Raw genomic sequence first — 18,643 nt, forward strand, 5'->3', positions numbered from 1 at the left:
AACAAAGATCTGTTATTCAAGTTGCACAGATTTAAAATCTCAAGTAGGTTTGAAGGGTAGGGTTTGAGGAAATAATGTTCACATATATGCAGCATGGAAAGTCATCACTAATATAATTAGAGCCCTTATTTCTCCATAGATTATTCAGAACATAATAAATCCTTACACAATACAACACCTGCAAATTCATTTCTCCAAAGTGCTAATTAAGCTTTCTTAAATTCTTGGGATGTCCTTTGGTTTGGTTTTCATTAGGGTTCTGCCTTTTTTGTGTTTGAGGTGTTTTTTGTGTGGGAGGGGGAGGTCTTTGGGAGGGGGAGGTTGTTTTGCTGATCTTAATTGTTTGGAGTTTGGTCTTAATTGTTTGCAAACAGGGGTAGGAAGTTTTGCCCAGAATTGTTATGTGCTTTAGGTGAGAAATACAGCTTTAAGTGAGATATATGAATAGAAGAGCTCTGGTGTTGTGATTGTTAATATCCAGCTAAATCCGTCAGTGCACTTCCATCTTCTGAAATGGTAGCATTGTATTAATTTTCTTTTCAGTTTCCTGTAGCAATAGAAGCGATTAAAGTAGATTATTTTTTGAAGTATGGGAAGGTCTTCATTTAAGAGAGCATTTAGGCATTGCTTATTTAGCAAACCATAATTTGCCATTTGCACCTATCTCCATTTATACTCTGCAACAGAATTGACACTGCCTTGATGCGTACTTGAGATTGAGGTGCTGGCAGTGTTTCAGGGATGAGAACTACAGAAAATCATAGTGAAAATAGATGTTGAGGAACCAAATATTTGACAACATACACATGAAGTACTCTGCTCTTAGGCAGTTCTACTGTCCCTTTTATAAAATGCAAGATTACTAGTCCTCATAAACAGGGAGTTTCAGATCTATTAACTCTATTCTGCATGAATTTATACTAATTTTTAGCTATTTAGATTTAGTGTGTTGATTTAATACTTTGGAATTTTTTCATGTTTTTAAACTAAGAACAAATAGCAAAGTAACTCCATATGTTGTTCCAGATGCATCTTTCTTTTAGTGCATAGGTTTATAGGTGAATAGTGTATAGGTCATTATTGGTTTTTACAAGGTATTGGAATGTTTTGCATGTAGAGCATTCACTAGTTTGAAAGATCATTATTCGCTCAAGATGAGTTGGTGCTTAGCACAATTTTCAGTGTTCACTGTTCTAGACAAGGGAGATCCATTTCAAAGAGAAGTAGTTGACTGGGGACTTGGTGGAACCTATTCGGATTGATTTGGATGAGATTTGACAGTTTTAAACAAATACCAAATTGCCTTCTATTTTCTCACTACCACTATTCTCATGGTAACCAAGAACTCTGACTCATAATGGTGCTCTGAGTGCCTTCCAGTTATTTTAAATCTACTACTTTCTACTTCTACTTTCTGACTTTTCTTCTTTTCCTGTGAACGCTGCAGATTTACACAGTGCTTCCTTGACTTCCTTCCCCTTCAAGCACTTCTCTGAATTTCTTTCAAAAGGATTCACTTTCCCAAACATATCAGTTGCCCCAGCTTTTATTGCATCAGAATTTCCCTAGGTTTTTAAAACACTGGCTAAGTAAGTTCTAACTTTTTAAGAGGGGAAAAAAATGAATTGGCTCATGGAAAGACATATAGAAAGCTCTTTTTGAAACTGGTTATTTGATTGTCCTCCTCCTTGGTGAGCAGAAGGGGGCTTTGGTGGCTGCAGACAAAAGTGGTGATATAATATTAAGCATGAAGACCAGACACAAAAGATTAACAAAGCAAAGAACTGACAAGTTCTTTACTTATGCTATATAGATTGTAATGCCAAAAGTAATTCTATGTAGAAACTTTAACAGACATTTCCTTCTTTCTTTTTTTTTTTTCCCTAAGCGGTGAGAATCTTGTCTAAATCACTTAACAACTGATCAATTCATTGGAGTACAGACAAGAAGCTGAGTCTCCAGCTGAGTACCCTCATAGGCAGCTTCAGCGTTATTGCATTGCTCAGATCCCCTTCTGAATCAAACTTTGAGAGCAGGCTTAATTAAGGGGTTAAATTTTCATTTGTTGCTGCTGGAAATTAAGGGTTGACTAAATTGAACTTGTTTTAAATAGCCACTGAGGTTAGATTACAGTTTATGATCTGCTTACTATAGAAAGAGGTTTTTAAAAGATATTGGAAGGAGAATTAATTCCTTTCCAATAGTCTTTGGCAGTGGTCTTAGCACTTTTAAGTAAACACTAATAAAATTCCAAGTTTAAGTACACTTTTCATAACCATGTGGATACAACTTTCTGATGGGAAATTGCTGTGGAAATGAATAATAAGTGGAAACTGGCAAAATTTGTCTTCATTTAAATGGTGCGATGGTCCAATTTACACAGCTTCAATAGTAGGAGACAAATGAACAGTGATTATAATTTATTCTCTCAGGAGCAATGGTGGTATGAAGGGCTTTGTCCAAAATAATCAGAGTGTTGGCTATAAGCCAAGAAGAGGGAAAGAGCAACACATGGCATTTTGTAGATTTAGATAGTAGTATAGCTTCTGACTCTGAAAAGATCTGAAATGAATGGATGGGATGGAGAGTAGAGGGGAAAAGCTGTTCTAATACTGTCATTTCAGAAGACAAACAGCCAGAAAATCAGGCTTCCTGGTATATGCATCTTTAAAACACAAACAACAGTCTTCTGTCTCTTGACTTTTTTTTTTTTCATGTGTGTGTGTGCTCAGGAGGATTAATCAGTACTTTCCAGCCTTTTCTGTATATGATTTAAACATCTCTGTTCCTGGACTATGTCAGAGATCTGTCCATTGATCATGTCCTTGTCATCAAAGGCAGTGTTTAAAGCATAACAGATTGGGTAAAGATATGAACTGTTTCAGTCAATTTCATTTTGTTTGGTGGTTAGTTACCTCTTTCTAACCTGCCCATTCACTTTATCTGAAGGGATTAATACTTGGAAGTGGGCTTGAAACTCCCACTAGGTAGGCAAAGAAACATTTCATGATCCTGCAGTGCTGGTAGAGATCCTGGTGGATGGTACTGTTAGTGACACTGCTCTACACACGTCCTGAATTTTCTTCTCCATCAGGCATCCAAAAGGAAAAGTAATAATGTGCTGTCAGCTGGAAGGTAGGAAATGAGCACAATGAAATTTGAGCTCTTTGTGAAGGGCTGCAGCTCCCTTGGATTGGCAGCTATTGTACCCATTTTTGTTGGTTGAGGTGGACTAATTTGGAGGTTTGATTTCTCTTTAACTACTAAAAGAGTTTAGTGAAACAAGCATCACATTTATTATAAAGTAATCCAGTATAAGATGCCCTATTATGACAGAGTTCTTTACTTACTAGATTTTACACACTGCAGTGCTCTGAGATCCATCATCAGAGGAAGAGGATTTTCAATCATACTGAGGATCTTAATTTTTGTAACCATTCTAGGAAAGGCTCTAGGCAACTTTTATCCAGCCTGAGGTACTATACATTAAACAGTCTTGTGAACCCTGCAACTAATGAAGCCAGATTTCCTACTTCATTAAACTTACACTTTACTTCTCATTACTATTGTTCATTTTTCAAGTTAGCTCATTGTATTTATTATGTCCATCCCTCTACAGGAGTCAGAGATGAAGTTACTGAAGAGGAGCTGTGTTTGCAACAGAAGAGGGAAAAAAAGCATATTATGAGCTACTTTCTTGGTTTTTAAAATCAAATTCAGTTATAGACAAACAGGAGACTTCCTGAGCATCCCACCTGCTGCACTGCAGAGATAATGTGAATGACAGCCATTATGATATCACCTTGGGGAACAGCTCCAAACAGCCAGTCTTTAATGGCTCTGTTATCTTCATACTGGCTGATTTATATATTAATCAATTACATATGGCATAAATTGTAGCCCAGTAAGAATTATTTGGGCTCTTTTAGGATAGGAAATATGACTTTTTGCAATCACTAGCAGAAGGCTACAAATTTATGTTGACCTGACAGCACAAGGTGTCAGGAATTAACTGAGTTTGCATTGGCCTAGGCTTGTTGTAGCTAGCTTAATTCTTGCCAGCAGCCACCTAAGTTGATGGGCTTCTGCTGTGAAGCTCATGGACAGTGAAAGACTGACAGACCTCATTGTCCCGGTGTACACAAAGTAAGCTTGTTGTGCATCTTCCAAACCTTGGCTCGGAGCTGATGAAGAATGACACTGGGAGGAGAAAATGAACAAAATCAGTCCCAAGAAGACCCAAGGCTGAACAGGAAAAAAAATCCACTATTGAGGTCTTCCCAGCAAGGACTTCAGAATACTACTGATGTGACTCCCCACCATCACCATGAGATGAGGGAGGCAGAAACAGTCAAGCTTAGGATTCAGAGGTACACCTAAACAGTAAACAGTCTTGGTATTAGTCCATTTTGTACAAAAAATTTAACTGCACCAACAATTCAGTTTTTCTGTATTAATGATCTGATTGTGGACTATTGGACTGCTAAAACAGTAACTGGAGTAAAAATTATTTCTTCACTCAATCAGCAACAGGTAAACTTCTGCCCATAAGAAGACTGATACTAAAAAATAACCCAATAAAAGTAAATTTGATGCACCATATTTTGCTGAACTAACATATTTGGATTTGCCTTTTGTTCTGATTCTAACAAGCTAAAGCAAAACAAACCTTAGTGCCTCACTCTCTGATAAGCAGAAGTGAGACATTACCCATGTCATTACTCAAGGATAAATTTGTGTTTCCCTTTCTTTGACATTCCTTGTCAAAGCTTTCATTTACTAGGTCTCTGCCCTTCAACCCCAAACTCCATTCTCATTTACTTGGCTGAAATGCTAAAAGAGTCATTGTAATGATTGTAAATACTTAATAAATCTTTTCTTCCATACTGCAAAACTCAGAAAGTCAGTAGGTTCAGGAGGATTCTCTGGTGTCTTTAACATGTGACTCTTGATTTTCTTTTCTTCATCATGTTTTTTATTATGAAACTGGAAGAAATCTGTTTCAGTCTCAATATTAACAAAAACTCAGCTGTAAACTCAGAAATTCCTGGGGATAACTAAATGCTCTTTTTCTTAACTTTCCCCATGATTTCATGAACACAGATCCCTTTTATTTACTTTCATAATTTTCTTCATAATTTGATTTGCTATTGAGGCAACATATTATATTCTGATGGCAAGCTTGTATTCCAGTGTACAGGATGCTTTTAAATTATGCACTGCAGAATGCCTGACTATCCTCTTCTCCCCTTGAGTACAAAGGGCCATTTGAAAACAGAAGGTAAGAAATTTACCCCTCAAGTACAAAGAGCCATTTGGAAATGGAAGGTAAGAACCTTGCCTTCATCACATCTCATTTGCCTCAAATGGCTCTTCATACTCAAGGAGAGGAAAGGGGCAAGGTTCTTGCCTTCCGTTTCCAAATGACTCTCTGTACCTGAGGAGGGGAAAAGGTCTTACCTTCCATTTCCAAATGGGTCCTTGTACTCAAGGTGAGAAGACAACAGAAGAGGCTGCCCTACCTCCTCAAGGTCCTTTTTCTCCAGATCCTTTTCCTCAATGTTTTCCCTGACCAGCCAACCTACCCACTTTTTCACACTTATCTTTATTATTTACAGCTGTGATCCATTAAGGGCAAGGCTGTTACTCTGCCTTGGTAATTAGTACACCTGTGACTTCTCAGGGGCCAGGTCACCTGTTAAGGTACTTAATGTTCATCCAGTATTTTCTGGATTTCTTCTTTTAAACAGATTCCTAGCCAGTTTCCATCAGGGGCAACTCTGTGGAAAAGTATTTGTTTATTTATTTTTTGGGTTTTTATATTTGTTTTTTTCTTCTTAGACAAAAGTACATGTCACATTTTCACAAGGAGTGCTTTGGATGTGACAAACTTTAGTTTACAAATGAGCATCTGCTAACATCAACCTACAAGTTCACTGAAATTACATTATCCTTAGGTACTTATGCAGCTGTAAGCTGCCATAGTTTGCTGTTAAGTTTGGTCTTCCCATTTGACTTCTACTTCATAGAGGGAGAGAATACCCCTGAGCTCTGTGCTAGTAACTTTACCTATATCTTCCTATTCCCAGCTGTGCTGTCAACCTTCTGTCTGTCCTTTACAGTTCATAGGCAGAGCTTTGATATGTGAATAATAATGTTGCTTTAGTGAACTTTAGTGATTGTATCCCCATGACTGGACTGACACATACTGAATCTCAGTCTGAAACATCTTCCTCATTGATATTTGGATTTCATGGTGAGAAACCTCTCAGCAATGTCCCTGATAAGACACAGAATATTTCTGCAGAAGAAGCCAGGACACGGCTTGGAACTGTTGGGGTAGGAGCTACTTCAGCAATGGACACTGGAATTAAGGCATCTGAAACGGCAGGGAGCTTGGATCTAGATGATTTTTGGAGTCCCTTCCAACACAAACCATTCTATGAAATGGTGTCAAGCAAATGTGATTGATGTTGTGGCAAGCTGAGCACAGCTTTTTAAAGGGGAGGCTAGGAAAAAAGCAGGGGTTGGACAGGAGTCCAATATGCTGCGTGTTTCATCAAATGCATGAGCAGCCCAGCTGCAAGTTGTAGTTTGTCTTAAAAGGTCTTAAAATACTTGGATGAATTTTCTAAGGTGATGAAGTGCCCACGGGAAGAATGTAATCAAGTACAGCAAAAATCTCATAGGGTTCTAATTTGTATTAGGGGCTTGGAAAATCTGAGCTTATGCTTTACTTATGCAAATAAATGGCTATCATGGAGTGGTATAAAACTCCCAAACAACTAACTTGGTAAGTTTGTTCTACTTTAAACACATTTTCTAGAAATTACTTTGTACATTTTTAAGATTGTACTTTTTTATGGATGGAGTAGCTTAAAGATTAGAAATACCTTTTTTTAAAAAATGTTAAGCATTTTTAGGTGAGCATTGTATGTATACTGCTTTTGCACTTTAGACTGTATATAGTCTTTATTAACATATTTAAGATAGATCCGGGATCACAGATAACAAAACTGACATAGATATTTTACATTTGATGTGCATACCACTTTAAAATTAAGCTTATTAGTGATAATACAATGATCCATCGTCAGGCCTTCAGCTGCAGACTAAGTGGTGACAGGCTATTTGGTGAACAATTTACTGAGTGTCTCACTTCCCCCTCCTTCTTATCCATGGGCATTGTAAGTTCATTCTATTAGCCTTAATAGGTTTGCTTTCAAAGTGTTTTACTTGGAAGATTTAAACCTGAACTCTATCATATGTCAGCCTACAGCTAACTTAAGCAACAAAACTAAAAGAAGATGTACCATATTTATCTATGTGCATACTTGTATGCATATCCACAAGCAGCAGCATCTAAAACATGTGAATAAATGACATACTGTGCCTTGTGTAATACTCTTTTGCTATGGGTCTTTCAATATTCCACAGGGTATCTCAGGATTTTTTTTCCTCTCAATTAAAGAAGAGTTAATAGCAGACATCTCCAGCTAGGCATGCACTAGTTGAGAAAGGTTGTACAATTGAGAGAAGAGCTGTTTTCTTCACATAACAACTCCAGAAGGCATATCTGAGGGCTGCCCTCTGTCCCAGCAGGATGTCCTTTTCTCTCCACCTGGGACCCAACGACAGAATTAGCAAGCAAGTTGTAACAGATTTAGCCTTTGAGGAAAGGGTAGGCTCAGGCAGCTTTGTTCAGACTAGCGGGACAGAATTGCAGCCATTATCTTTTCTCTACTGCAGCCTTTTAAACAGCTCCTCAGACAGTACTGCCACTTTCATGGAACCTAACAAAGACACTGAAGCAGCTGGGTGCCTTCCATCATTTCCATTCCAGAGATCCTTCTCAGTGGCTCCCCCTCACAATAACACTACCCCTGAAAAATTTAGGTCCTTTCAGGACTCAACATTTCTTCCCTTACTTTGATGACTTAGAACAGTAACTTGGAGAGGTCAATACAGTAAATGTATGCAAGTAAATGCAAATGCCAGTTATCAATGGCCACACTTTCCATCACCCTGGCAAGTCACCACCACAGAGAATCCCATACAGACCTTGGCCAAACTGAGCCCAGCCAAGGCAGAAGTGACAACAATGATTACCGAGCAGGGCCTTGCCCTGTTCTTATCCTGAGCCACTATTCACCTTCTGGTCTCTACAGCCTTAAGGTCACCTCGACTTCGCTGCATGCTCAAATGACTAATGGTAAATGTTGCCCATTGCAGTTTTACAAGACTGCTTTGCTCCCATGGGACAGGGATGAGAAACCTGATAAACCACTGTGTGGAGCTACTGCAACTTACTTTCTATCACTCTTAATGCACTGGACATGGCCAGTGACCCAGGACAGTATTCACCACACCTCACACCCAGTCCAAACACACAATACTCATTTCCCAAATGCTACTTCCTTAGGTCACCTACGGAGAGAGCTGTTTGTAGAAGAGTTAACAAAACTCAGGGTAAAGACATCAAGAACTAAAAACACAGCCTTTTTTAGTGTTGTGGAATGCACTTATAAGAGAAATTAGGCTGTGCTGGAGAAAAGATCCTGAGGGGAATCTGTGGAGTGGTTCTCCACATTGGCTGTCACACACTGATAAGATAATGAAAGTTCCGGTAAGACAATGAAGGCTCCTGTACATGTCAGTCAAAAAACCACAATTCTTCCAGGCAGAATGGAGTGCAGAAAATCATTGGATTGCTCCTACTAACTCTTCTTGTGCTGCCAGGTCACCACAGCCAAGACATCCCAGGAATTCCTTGCCAGGTTAGTCAAACAGCTTGCCTATCATCTCAAGAATCCATAGTCTCCTGACCTCATAAAGTCAAGAATATTATCATAGGTATTAACCTGCACAGTCTCTGCTTACTGCTGTCCATAGTGTCTTGATAGTAGCTGATTTGATGAAAATGTTATTTCTAAAAGTTATCACTTCAAGACACAATCCTCTTTCCAAAGTTTATCTTTCATCCATCTTCATGACAGAATATTGTTGATTATCATAATAAATCTTCTTCTCAATTTGTATAGAATTGATTCTTAAACAAATGCCATCTGTCTATTCATTAGTAGTACAAAATCATTTGTATTTGGCTGTTGATCTTATGTTGACTTAAAAGTATGGGTATACCTCATTGATGCCATTTTATAGATGAGGCAACAAAGGCATAGAATAGCTCATAGATCTATGAGCTAGATCTCTTTGAAGCTAACTTAATTCCTAAGCCATTATATATACTAGAGGCTATGGATCCATGGGGTTTGGTTCTGTCTACACATGCCAGTAGCAGAGACAGGATTAAAATCCAAGTCTTCTGAATGTAGCGTCTTGCCTGGAGAGCCACAGGATTATTTCACTATTTTCTTCTGCTTTACTCTGTGGCCTAAAATAATTAATATGTTTTATCTCTAGCCTGCTCTATAACATTTCAGAAACAGATTGCACTTACATTCTATTTTTTTACAGTTTCAAAATCTCTTCAGGACCTGAAACAAAACAAATGTGAAATTGACTCCATTAGTTGTTACAGGACCTGGACTTAATTAGTATATATGTTAGACTGGCCGCCAGTGTTTGCAGGGGTTTTTTTTCCCTCTATGTCTGTACCTTTCAAATTGGTGTTTGAGTTTTGAGAAGGTTATGAGGACTTAAATTGCTGGCACAAAAGAACTGCAAGGATATAATATCTGTAATAAAGCATCCCATTTATCTACTTATGCCTGCATTTTTTGAATTATCAAGCACTTAGGGATGTACAGACAATCAGACAGCCGAGTTAGCTAAACATTCTCAACCTTATTATTCTGCATAAATGCTAGAATAGGTACCAGAATGAACTCTGAATTCCCTTTAGTATAGGGAAGGAGAAAGTATTCTTAACATTTACATGTTCCATGAATCCTGATTGCCAGCCTTGCACGGACTGTTCTCTTTTAGCAATAAAATTAGAGTAGCTAGAGGAACAAATACACCCTGCTTTACAAGCAGCTTGCTTCAGACATCACCAAGAGAGACCTCTGAAGGTACCTGGGTAGTTTTGATTCTACATAATTTTCAATCAAAAGGATTCAGAATGCCAATTAGCGAAATCTGCCGTAGCCCTTGAACAGAACCTAAAGTACTTTCAGTCAAGCACAGAGATATGATTCTCATTTTGGTGAAAAATGTAAGAAGAGAGGGGGCAAAAAATAAAGTATTAAATGATCATGTCTGGCATTACCAGGCCTATTTGACTTTCATCTGGGAGAGAGGCATTATGCTGTGAATGCGAGAGACACATCCTATCATTTTGCTGGACAAAGTCCCCAAATACCTCTAAATCTTTCAGTCTCAATTAGATTAGTCTATCTGAATGAAGGAAAAGAAATCCTGAGAGCATCTAATGCTACTACAAGTTAGCCTCAGCAGAGTATCTGTACCGGGATACACAGAGATTGATCATCCTAAGGAAGAACAGCAAACACTGCAGGTTTTAGCCCCGTTGTGTAAATCCCCTAGCAATCCCACTTCCCTGTTCTTTCCTTGCTAAGTCCCAGGAGATGTTATGAGTAAATAAAAGCTGCTGCCCTCTTAATCACCCTTCAACCCTTCCCACCCGATCAGTTTTAGTGGTGCTGAAAAGCAGTGCCAGTAACGTCATAACTGTGTTCCACAGAAGCTGCCCAACTGACCACTCCTCAGCATAGTTTTCCTAAAGAAGAGGAAGCTATCTGGAGTCTGCTAGGAATAAGCTTTTATGGATATAAATGTATATATAGTAATTTATATATAAAATGCATTTTCTCTCTGTGCAGTCCAGTCATCAAGCCTGTACAAACCTAATGGATGATATCTCGGGTGAGAGGCATGACTGGCTGCTTAGTTACCAGAGGAAGTTTAAAGGGTGTGAATACTCCCTCAACCCTTCCTGCCTGTCACTCTGAAACTTTCTCTGTCAGACAGCCCGATCTGTCACTCAGGAAATACATCTGCTTGCCTGTTTATTTTCTCACTTGGGCTTGAGGTCACTTGCCCTCCTTTTAGCTAATCAGAGGAGACAGTAGTAATCAAAGCACAATATCCGTGCTCCAGGGATGTCTTTTTTGAATAGTCTCTCTGTACACTGTTCTGCAAATCTTGCAAAGTAATGTAGACATGTACAACCAGAGGAAAAGAACAAGGGAAAAGGTTTAGTTTGAGATCCAGCTAGAAGAAAAAAGAATTGTTCAATCTATATCCTACCTAGAAAAACAGGTGTCATATTTACTGAGGAATTTCTCATGTGTGACAAGAAAAATATCACTAAGTTTATTAAATGGTAGCCTTTCACAGGATAATTCAATGGATGTCCTAGCACAGATGTAAAGTGCAAAAAGGAGTTGAAAGTGCTTATTTTTCAAAACAGCAAATCAGGCTCCTGACTGCTCAGTGTTCTTAAGGGACTTATAGATAAGACAATGTGCCAGTCTGCATGGAGTTATTAATTTTGCTCTCTACATTTCCTCTACTAGATACCTTTGTTAGGCTCTGATAAACAGTATTAAATAGCTGTCAGGTCCTGCCTTCAAAATCAGTGCATTATAGCATCTACTAAAGCTATTCCTGTGGAGCTGATTCTGGAAAAGAGCTTTATACTCTGGATGAGAGATTTGTATCTGCAGGAAAGAGCAGTGAAAGAACAACTGGGTTTAGAGAGAGAAGTGTCTGCCGTGTTTGCCCTGTGCCTAATTGTGTAGTGGGCTGGCAGTTTGCCTTACCTTGCAGACCCTTGCTCATCTTGAAAAGAGTTAAAGCGTACTAGTACCAGCCTGGTCTCTCAAGACTGATTTCTCTCTGCAATGTTATTGTGATGAATCATGCATTACTATGATTAGCAGAGAGGGGTACAATTACTTTTTTGCAACCGTGGCTGGTAAAGGATTGCCTGGAAGCCCAGATGTGACAGAGATGGAAAAAGCATCTTCTGGGACATGAAGGGAATGGAGAGATGGAAACTGTTGCATTTACAGTAAAATTTAAAAAAAATTTAAAAAAAAGAAAAAAAAAAAAGAAATTGAAGAGGGGAACTGGAGGAGAAAGACTTGTAAATGAACAATGCCAAGAACAGGGCACTGACTGAATTGGACCTTCCCTCCGAGCAAGTATGACTCTTCTCATGCATAAGAACCTGCTTATCAGCAACTACTTGTAGCAGATGGTACCCCCTCAAGAGCGATTAAAAAACAAAATTACAAAGACACTGAAAAATACTGAAGAAGAAAAACAAGCTATCCTGGAGAAGGTTTAATAGTATTACCAGGCAACTGAAAAGTGCCTGTCAAAATTGAAAGGAAGCAGGGTGGGGAGGCAGAGTGGAAGGGAATGTAATTAAGAGGAGGAGAGCACTGGCCACATGCATGATAGCCCCCACACGGTCTCCATTCCTGGAAAAGACAGCAAGCTGCTTCTTCCTAATTCTGGTTGTTTCTAACCTGCTTGAAGAAGGACCCTGAGATGACACCAATGTCCTAAGAGCCTTTGAAATTCAAGCCCTCAATGTAGAGGAAATAAAATTTTAAATGGCACAAAAGCATAACAAACCATTTTCTATTTCTGTAGTGTAAACAACTGTAATCTTTTGATGTCCTTAATATCTTTTCCTTGTTTCCTAATAATCTCTCATTTCTCTCATTGCTAAGGCACAAACACTTGCAATACTTCTAAATTTCTATCAGTCTTTGTGGACCAGAATTGCTTATACAATGTAGTCTCTTACAGGTGGCAGGGCAGCTTTTCTGAAAAGTCCAAGCAAAGGTTTGGTGCTTGCACCATTAAAACCAAAGGTGCACCTATAGTCAAAAGTGGTAACCACAGAATCCTGGAATGGTATCCGTTGAACTGGACCTTCAAGGTCATCTGGATCATTTCAATCCCCCTTTAGTAGGCAGGGACACCTTCTACTACCAGGCTGCTCAGAGCCCCATCCAGCCTGGCCTTGAACACGCCCGGGGCTGGGCCATCTACAACTGCTCTGGGCAACCAGTCCAGTGCCTCACCACACTGTAAATCCCTAAAGGGTTTCTTCCGAATATCCGATCTAAACCTGCCTTCTTTCAGTTTGGAGCCACACCCCCTTGTCCTAAACATGTAGCCGCCTAGCCCACCACTGAAGCCACTTAAATCACGTTGATCTGAGTGCGAATCTCAGACTAACAGGACGGGTTGAGGAATGGGCTGACATGTTGGTCCCACTTCCCTTCGATTTGACTGGAAATCCTCACTGACAAACAACCACATAATTATTACATTGGAAAATACCCCTGTGAGCATCTAGCCCATGGAGCTCGCTCATGCTTTCTCAAGGAGAAGGAGACCTTGTCCTCCCGTCTGGTCCCAGCCCGCGGCGGCTCCGAGCGGGGCTCTGCGGACCCTCCCGGCCGCTCCGAGCCGCGCTGCCGGGGCGGCGGACGGACAGACGGACAGACGACGGGATGGCGGGAAGACATGGCGGGAAGGACCGGCGCTCCTCTGCTGCCCTCTGCTGCGGGGCCCCGCTCCGCTGCGCTCCCGGGAGAGCCGTGCCAGCTCCGCTCCGTGCAGCCGGGCACGGGAGCGCCGCTGGGTGCGAGGCTGCCCCTGACGGAGCGGCTGAAGAGGGGTTCCTGCAGGGACAAAGGCCGCTCCAGGAGGTGGGAACACATTGTTGACACACGTGAGCGGTCACAACTTGTCCCCTATGCTCCCAGAGCAAACTTGAATTGTGCAGCGTTGTCCATTTTATGCCTGAAGACGATTAACGCCCTAATTAAGAGTTCTGAGCGAGAAGAAACTACGAATTTGACAAGTTTTGTGATGTTATTGAGATTTTATTAACTGAGACTTGAGGGGCACGTAGGAATGCCGCATCATTCTGGGTGCGCTGCAAGGGCACAGGCGGGGACAGCAGAGCCGGGATGCTGCCAGCCCTCCGGCACGGCTTTCCCTGCATCCCGAGGGCGCCGGCACACAGGCGGCATGCGAGGGCACGAGCACTCCTGCCACTTTTTATTTCTCTCCAGTTTCCATGAAAGCCATTTGAGGCTTTCCCTCCAAGCCAAGCGCTCGGCACAGCGCCCCAGGTGCTCGCGGCCCTCCCCGAGCGTCACTGTACCGAGGTGGGCACTGCTCAGGTGCCCAGAGAGGTCGGGTACTCCTTCGCTCGCTCCCTGTCCCCTCCCTGGCTCTCCTGCCCCCGTCCCTGTCCCTTCCCTCCGCTCTTTCCTTCTCCCGCCTCAGGCGCTGCCGGGGGCGGGGCCCTCCCTTAGCCCCGCCCCCTCCGCGCACGCCCATAGGCCTCCACTGCTGCCAATCAACTTGTCTCGCCTTTCCTCTCCGCTGCTGAATCAACCGCCGAGCAACGGATTGCGGCGGCCATCGATTCCCTCGGCTTGCCCTGCCGCCCCGCTGCCAAGCACATCCCGGTCCCGGTGCCGGTCCCTGGTCCCGGTCCCGGTCCCGGTGCCGGTCCCTGGTCCCGGCCGGGGGATGTAGGAGGACGCGCGGCCCAAGGTACCCGGGCAGCGCCGCCGCCTGTCGCCTGCAAGGGCCGGCGCAGCGGCCGCCGCGGCCGTGTGGCTGTAGGCGTTCCTCGGGGAGACCGGGAAGGGGCACGGCTGCTGTCCGCCTGCCCCCCCGCCGCGGTCCCGCCCGTGCCTGTGCCGTGTGCCTGACCGTCCCGCGGGCCATGGAGCGGGCGTTCACGCCGCTGGAATGCCTCCTGCCCGCCGGTACGGTACCTCCCGCCCCAGCCGGGCAGCGCAGGGAGGGCAGGGGAGCGCGGCGGCCGCGCCCCCCGCAGCCCCGAGCCTGTCCAGCCTGTCCCCGCAGCCCCAGCCTGTCCCTGCAGCCCCAGCCTGTCCAGCCTGTCCCCGCAGCCCCAGCCTGTCCAGCTTGTCCCCGCAGCCCCAGCCTGTCCCTCGCAGCCCCAGCCTGTCCAGCCTGTCCCCGCAGCCCCAGCCTGTCCCTGCAGCCCCAGCCTGTCCAGCCTGTCCCCGCAGCCCCAGCCTGTCCAACCTGTCCCCGCAGCCCCGAGCCTGTCCCTGCAGCCCCAGCCTGTCCAGCCTGTCCCTGCAGCCCCAGCCTGTCCAGCCTGTCCCCGCAGCCCCAGCCTGTCCCCCGCCGCCCCAGCCTGTCCCCCGCAGCCCCAGCCTGTCCCCGCAGCCCCAGCCTGTCCAGCCTGTCCCCGCAGCCCCAGCCTGTCCAGCCTGTCCCCCGCAGCCCCAGCCTGTCCCCGCAGCCCCGCCGCGGAAACGCCGCCCGTGTCTGCCCCGCCGCGTGTGCGCCCCGCTCAGGCTGAGCTTTGGGCGCAGTGCAGCGCTCTGGTACCGTGCTGACCTCCTCTGGAGTCCCAGTTTGGTACCGTGCTGACCTCCTCTGGAGTCCCAGTTGTCACTTAAACCCCGAGCCCTTCGGGTTCTATCGGTGCTTTCCGTTTGCTGCCGCCGCTCTCGGCGTGGCCGGGCAGAGCGCTCCGGTGGCGCCTGGCTGTCCCGGATCTCCTGGCTGCCCCCTGGGCCGAGGGGTCCCTGGGCTTGGCATCCCCCCGCCGTGTGCCTTTGGCTCCCCGCCTCCTGCCCGTGTGCTTTGCCCGAGAGCCACCCTTGCACCCTGCTCTGCCCTTCAGTTGTGCACAGCAAAGCTTTGAGGTTTGTGTTCAGGGTTTTCTTTGGTTTTCTCGAGGTTTCCAACAGTCTTGTGGTTTTGATACTATTTTTGAGACCTGAGAGGTGAGCTTTATTAATATGCATCATTAACCTTATTATGTGTCTAAAGGATGGAGCACCTGTAATAAGCACTGACTTATCCAAGTGGCTTGTGCACAGTTTGGAATAGGTACGTCTTCTCTCCGTGTTTGCACAGTCTAATTCAGTAGGGTCCAATTTGTTGTTCAGTGATACAAATATAAACAGTAAATATTTTTATCTTTCTATAATGTGATTTTAAAGCTGCATAAAAATCTTTTTGGCCTAGCAGCTGAATTCTAACTGACACTGCTCTTTTATACTCTGCTCTGGCACAGACACCAGCTGCTGCATTGAGGTAACTGTTGTTATTTATTTACTAGTAAGATCTGTAGGAAGGGCAGAGTTTAACAGAATGCGCACTTTCAACAATTCAGTACATTTTTACAGCTAGCATTTTAAGAGCATGTTTAAATTCATTCCACTATGATACATTTTTTATGTAGAAGTCACGCTTCTCTCTGATTCTTCAAAACTTCAGGTTATGGTCAAAACTACTAACAGGTAAAGCTGCACTCAAGGTATTCTTGCCAGAAATGTGTATTTGACAGTGTGTGGACTTTGAGACACACTGTTGCTTTGAGGGGAAAGAGGGAATGAGCATGTAGGTGAGATTTTAATGGGTGAACTTTGATTCATTGTGATATGTTGTCCTCTTGTATACAAGGAGTGATTATTAAGTATGTAATAAGGCCAGACAAAAAGCTGCCTTTCATTGATAAGAGTACTGGAGCACTTGCCCTGTGAGGACAGACTGACAAAATTGGGCTGTTCAGGCTGGAGAAGAGGTTGCTGTGAGGCTGTGTGCAGACCTCATAGCAAGTGTCCAGTGTCAGAAGGGGGCCTGTGAGGAAGCCAGAGAGGGACTCTTCATCCAGAGCTGTAGTGATAGGACAAGGAGTAATGGGCTCAAATTCAAAGAGGGGAAATTTAGGTTGTAGATATTAGGAAGAAATTCTTTACTGTGAGAGTGGTGAGACACTGGAACAGGTTGCCCAGAGAGGCTGTGGATGCCCCAACCCTGGCACTGTTCAAGACCAGATAGGATAAGGCCTTGAGCAACCTGATTTAGTGGGTGATGGTGTCCCTATCCATGGCAGGGAAGATTGGAACCAGGTCATTTATAAGGTCCATTCCAACCCTTTAATGTTTTATGATTCTATAAATTTATCCCTGTGGAAGTACCAGCTTTGCTGTCTGTATTATAAGATAGTTGCCTTTGATGGACATTGTACAATGCAAGGGCTACCATATGTCCTCAGTTTCCAGGAATTATCTGTCTTTTTCTTTGTTATGTCTGGTTGGATTTGAAGATTGGAGATATTTGTTCAGTTTTCTTGTGACCCACAGCCTTCTCATACCAGAGGCTCCAGCTGGATGTAAAGAAGCCTGCTTCTCTGAAAGAAAAGTCTGCTACTTGCCTACAGATCGGTTGGTTATACGGGCGGTGCCTGTAAAACGCACAGTGGTACTTCATCAGGATCCTTGTCATCATTACAGACATTCATTACCAGCATTGCCAACTGAATTAGCCTGCTCAAAGTATTCCATGCTGAGCAGATTTATCTGGCAATTCTACCGTTGAAACTCTGGTATCCCACTTGGGGAACTCAGAAATAAGGTTTTCAAAGTTGGATAAAATGAGCCTCCCAATTTCTTCTGGAGAAAGTACCTGCTGGTAGTTCCTCCATCTGATTCATTGGGATAGGTATTTAAGTGTCCAAATAGTATAAAGCTAATCAGGAAGAACATAGCACTTCCTAGAAGCTAAACATGAGCTTACAAAATAAACCCTTTTGAGGCCATTGAAGCACTATGGGCCTTGCTCCTTTCTTTTAACACTAGAAATAGTATTATGTATAGCAATGTGTGACTGTATTTATGGGGGGGACACTGAAAGATTCATTAGCTGTGTTTGAAAATTATTAATTACTTTGTTCCTGTTTTTGAAGTTGTTCAGAATTCATTCTTTTGTTAATACAGGGTAGAGTAAAACACTCCCAGGTTTTAGAACATTATAATATTAGATAGCTGAATTGGAATTTCAAGGCCATGTACACCTTGGAAATTTTAGTGTAGTTAAAGCAAGTTCTTAGATTGTACATCTCTCCCTATCTCACCTGATTGATGTTCAAGTAATAGATATTTGAGAACTACTGTGCTAACTAGTATGCTTAGGGACTTTGAACATTATTCAATCAAACAGCTGGAGCACATTTGAAAATCACCATACTACAGTTAGAACAACGTGCTATGGATTTTAGAACTACGTTGATTTGCTTAACATAGTTCAGAATGGGTAACAAGATAGAATTTCATGTGGGATTGAGTCTAAATTTATGTCTTGCATACTAATTTATTTTTTTTTTAAATTTCCTCACAGAAGGAAACCTTTAAAAAGTCTCATAGAAGGCTCCACCTCAGAGACCTGTATGCTGTGTGAAAGGGTCAGGGACAAGCTTCACAGGGAAGGCTCTTGTAGAAGGCTCATAATGATGTCACACTGCAGCCTGTGAGTTCATGACAAGAGTAGCTTTGTTTATCTGGAGCATCCTTTGATATACTCGACATTTCCCTCCTGCTGTTTATACCCTTCTCTTGCACAGTCATTGCCTCCTGCTGCTTGTCCCAGACTGTGCTGCAGGCACTTCTGCAGAGAGACAAGTGTTTCTAATTTATTATTTTAATACCATGAACTTTGGGAGCTGAGTGTGCTGTGCTTGCGACTGCTTAACAGTGGAAGTACTGTAGCATCATCTAATAAGGTTGCCCCTGAATACCACTTGAGATTTTGAGAAGGCAGAGTGCCAGTTTGCCAGGCTGTGTTTTCTCACAGGGAACGTTTTACATTGCCTGCTGCAGCATGGCCTGGATTCTTGCTCATCTCCAGATGT

The 18,643-nt window shown here is 43.1% G+C and overlaps 1 protein-coding gene and 1 long non-coding RNA gene across 8 annotated transcripts in view; one reads left to right on the forward strand and one right to left on the reverse strand.

The window, feature by feature from the left end:
• Nucleotides 1-2,639: 2,639 nt before the first annotated feature.
• LOC135288028 (uncharacterized) lies at nt 2,640-5,599 on the reverse strand. The gene is made up of 3 exons (XR_010351394.1): nt 5,461-5,599; nt 4,124-4,200; nt 2,640-3,128 (listed from the first exon to the last, which is right to left on the reverse strand). It is a non-coding gene; the product is annotated as an uncharacterized LOC135288028 (long non-coding RNA).
• Nucleotides 5,600-14,365: 8,766 nt separating this feature from the next.
• TPK1 (thiamin pyrophosphokinase 1) overlaps nt 14,366-18,643 on the forward strand; it is a 303,903-nt gene continuing 299,625 nt past the window's right edge. For 3 of the 7 annotated variants that reach the window (XR_010362108.1, XM_064419485.1, XM_064419491.1), the window contains exon 1: nt 14,391-14,735. Coding sequence is in view for 3 of the 7 variants with exons in the window: in XM_064419485.1 (XP_064275555.1) it covers nt 14,693-14,735 (43 nt within the window). In the remaining 4 variants the exon portion in view is untranslated. Of the gene's footprint in view, nt 14,736-18,643 lie in introns of all 7 variants that reach the window. The other 4 variants (XR_010362112.1, XR_010362120.1, XR_010362119.1 and 1 more) reach the window with 4 other exon arrangements.

This window comes from Passer domesticus, chromosome 1, assembly GCF_036417665.1.
Source record: "Passer domesticus isolate bPasDom1 chromosome 1, bPasDom1.hap1, whole genome shotgun sequence".
Classification (NCBI taxonomy): Eukaryota; Metazoa; Chordata; class Aves; order Passeriformes; family Passeridae; genus Passer; species Passer domesticus.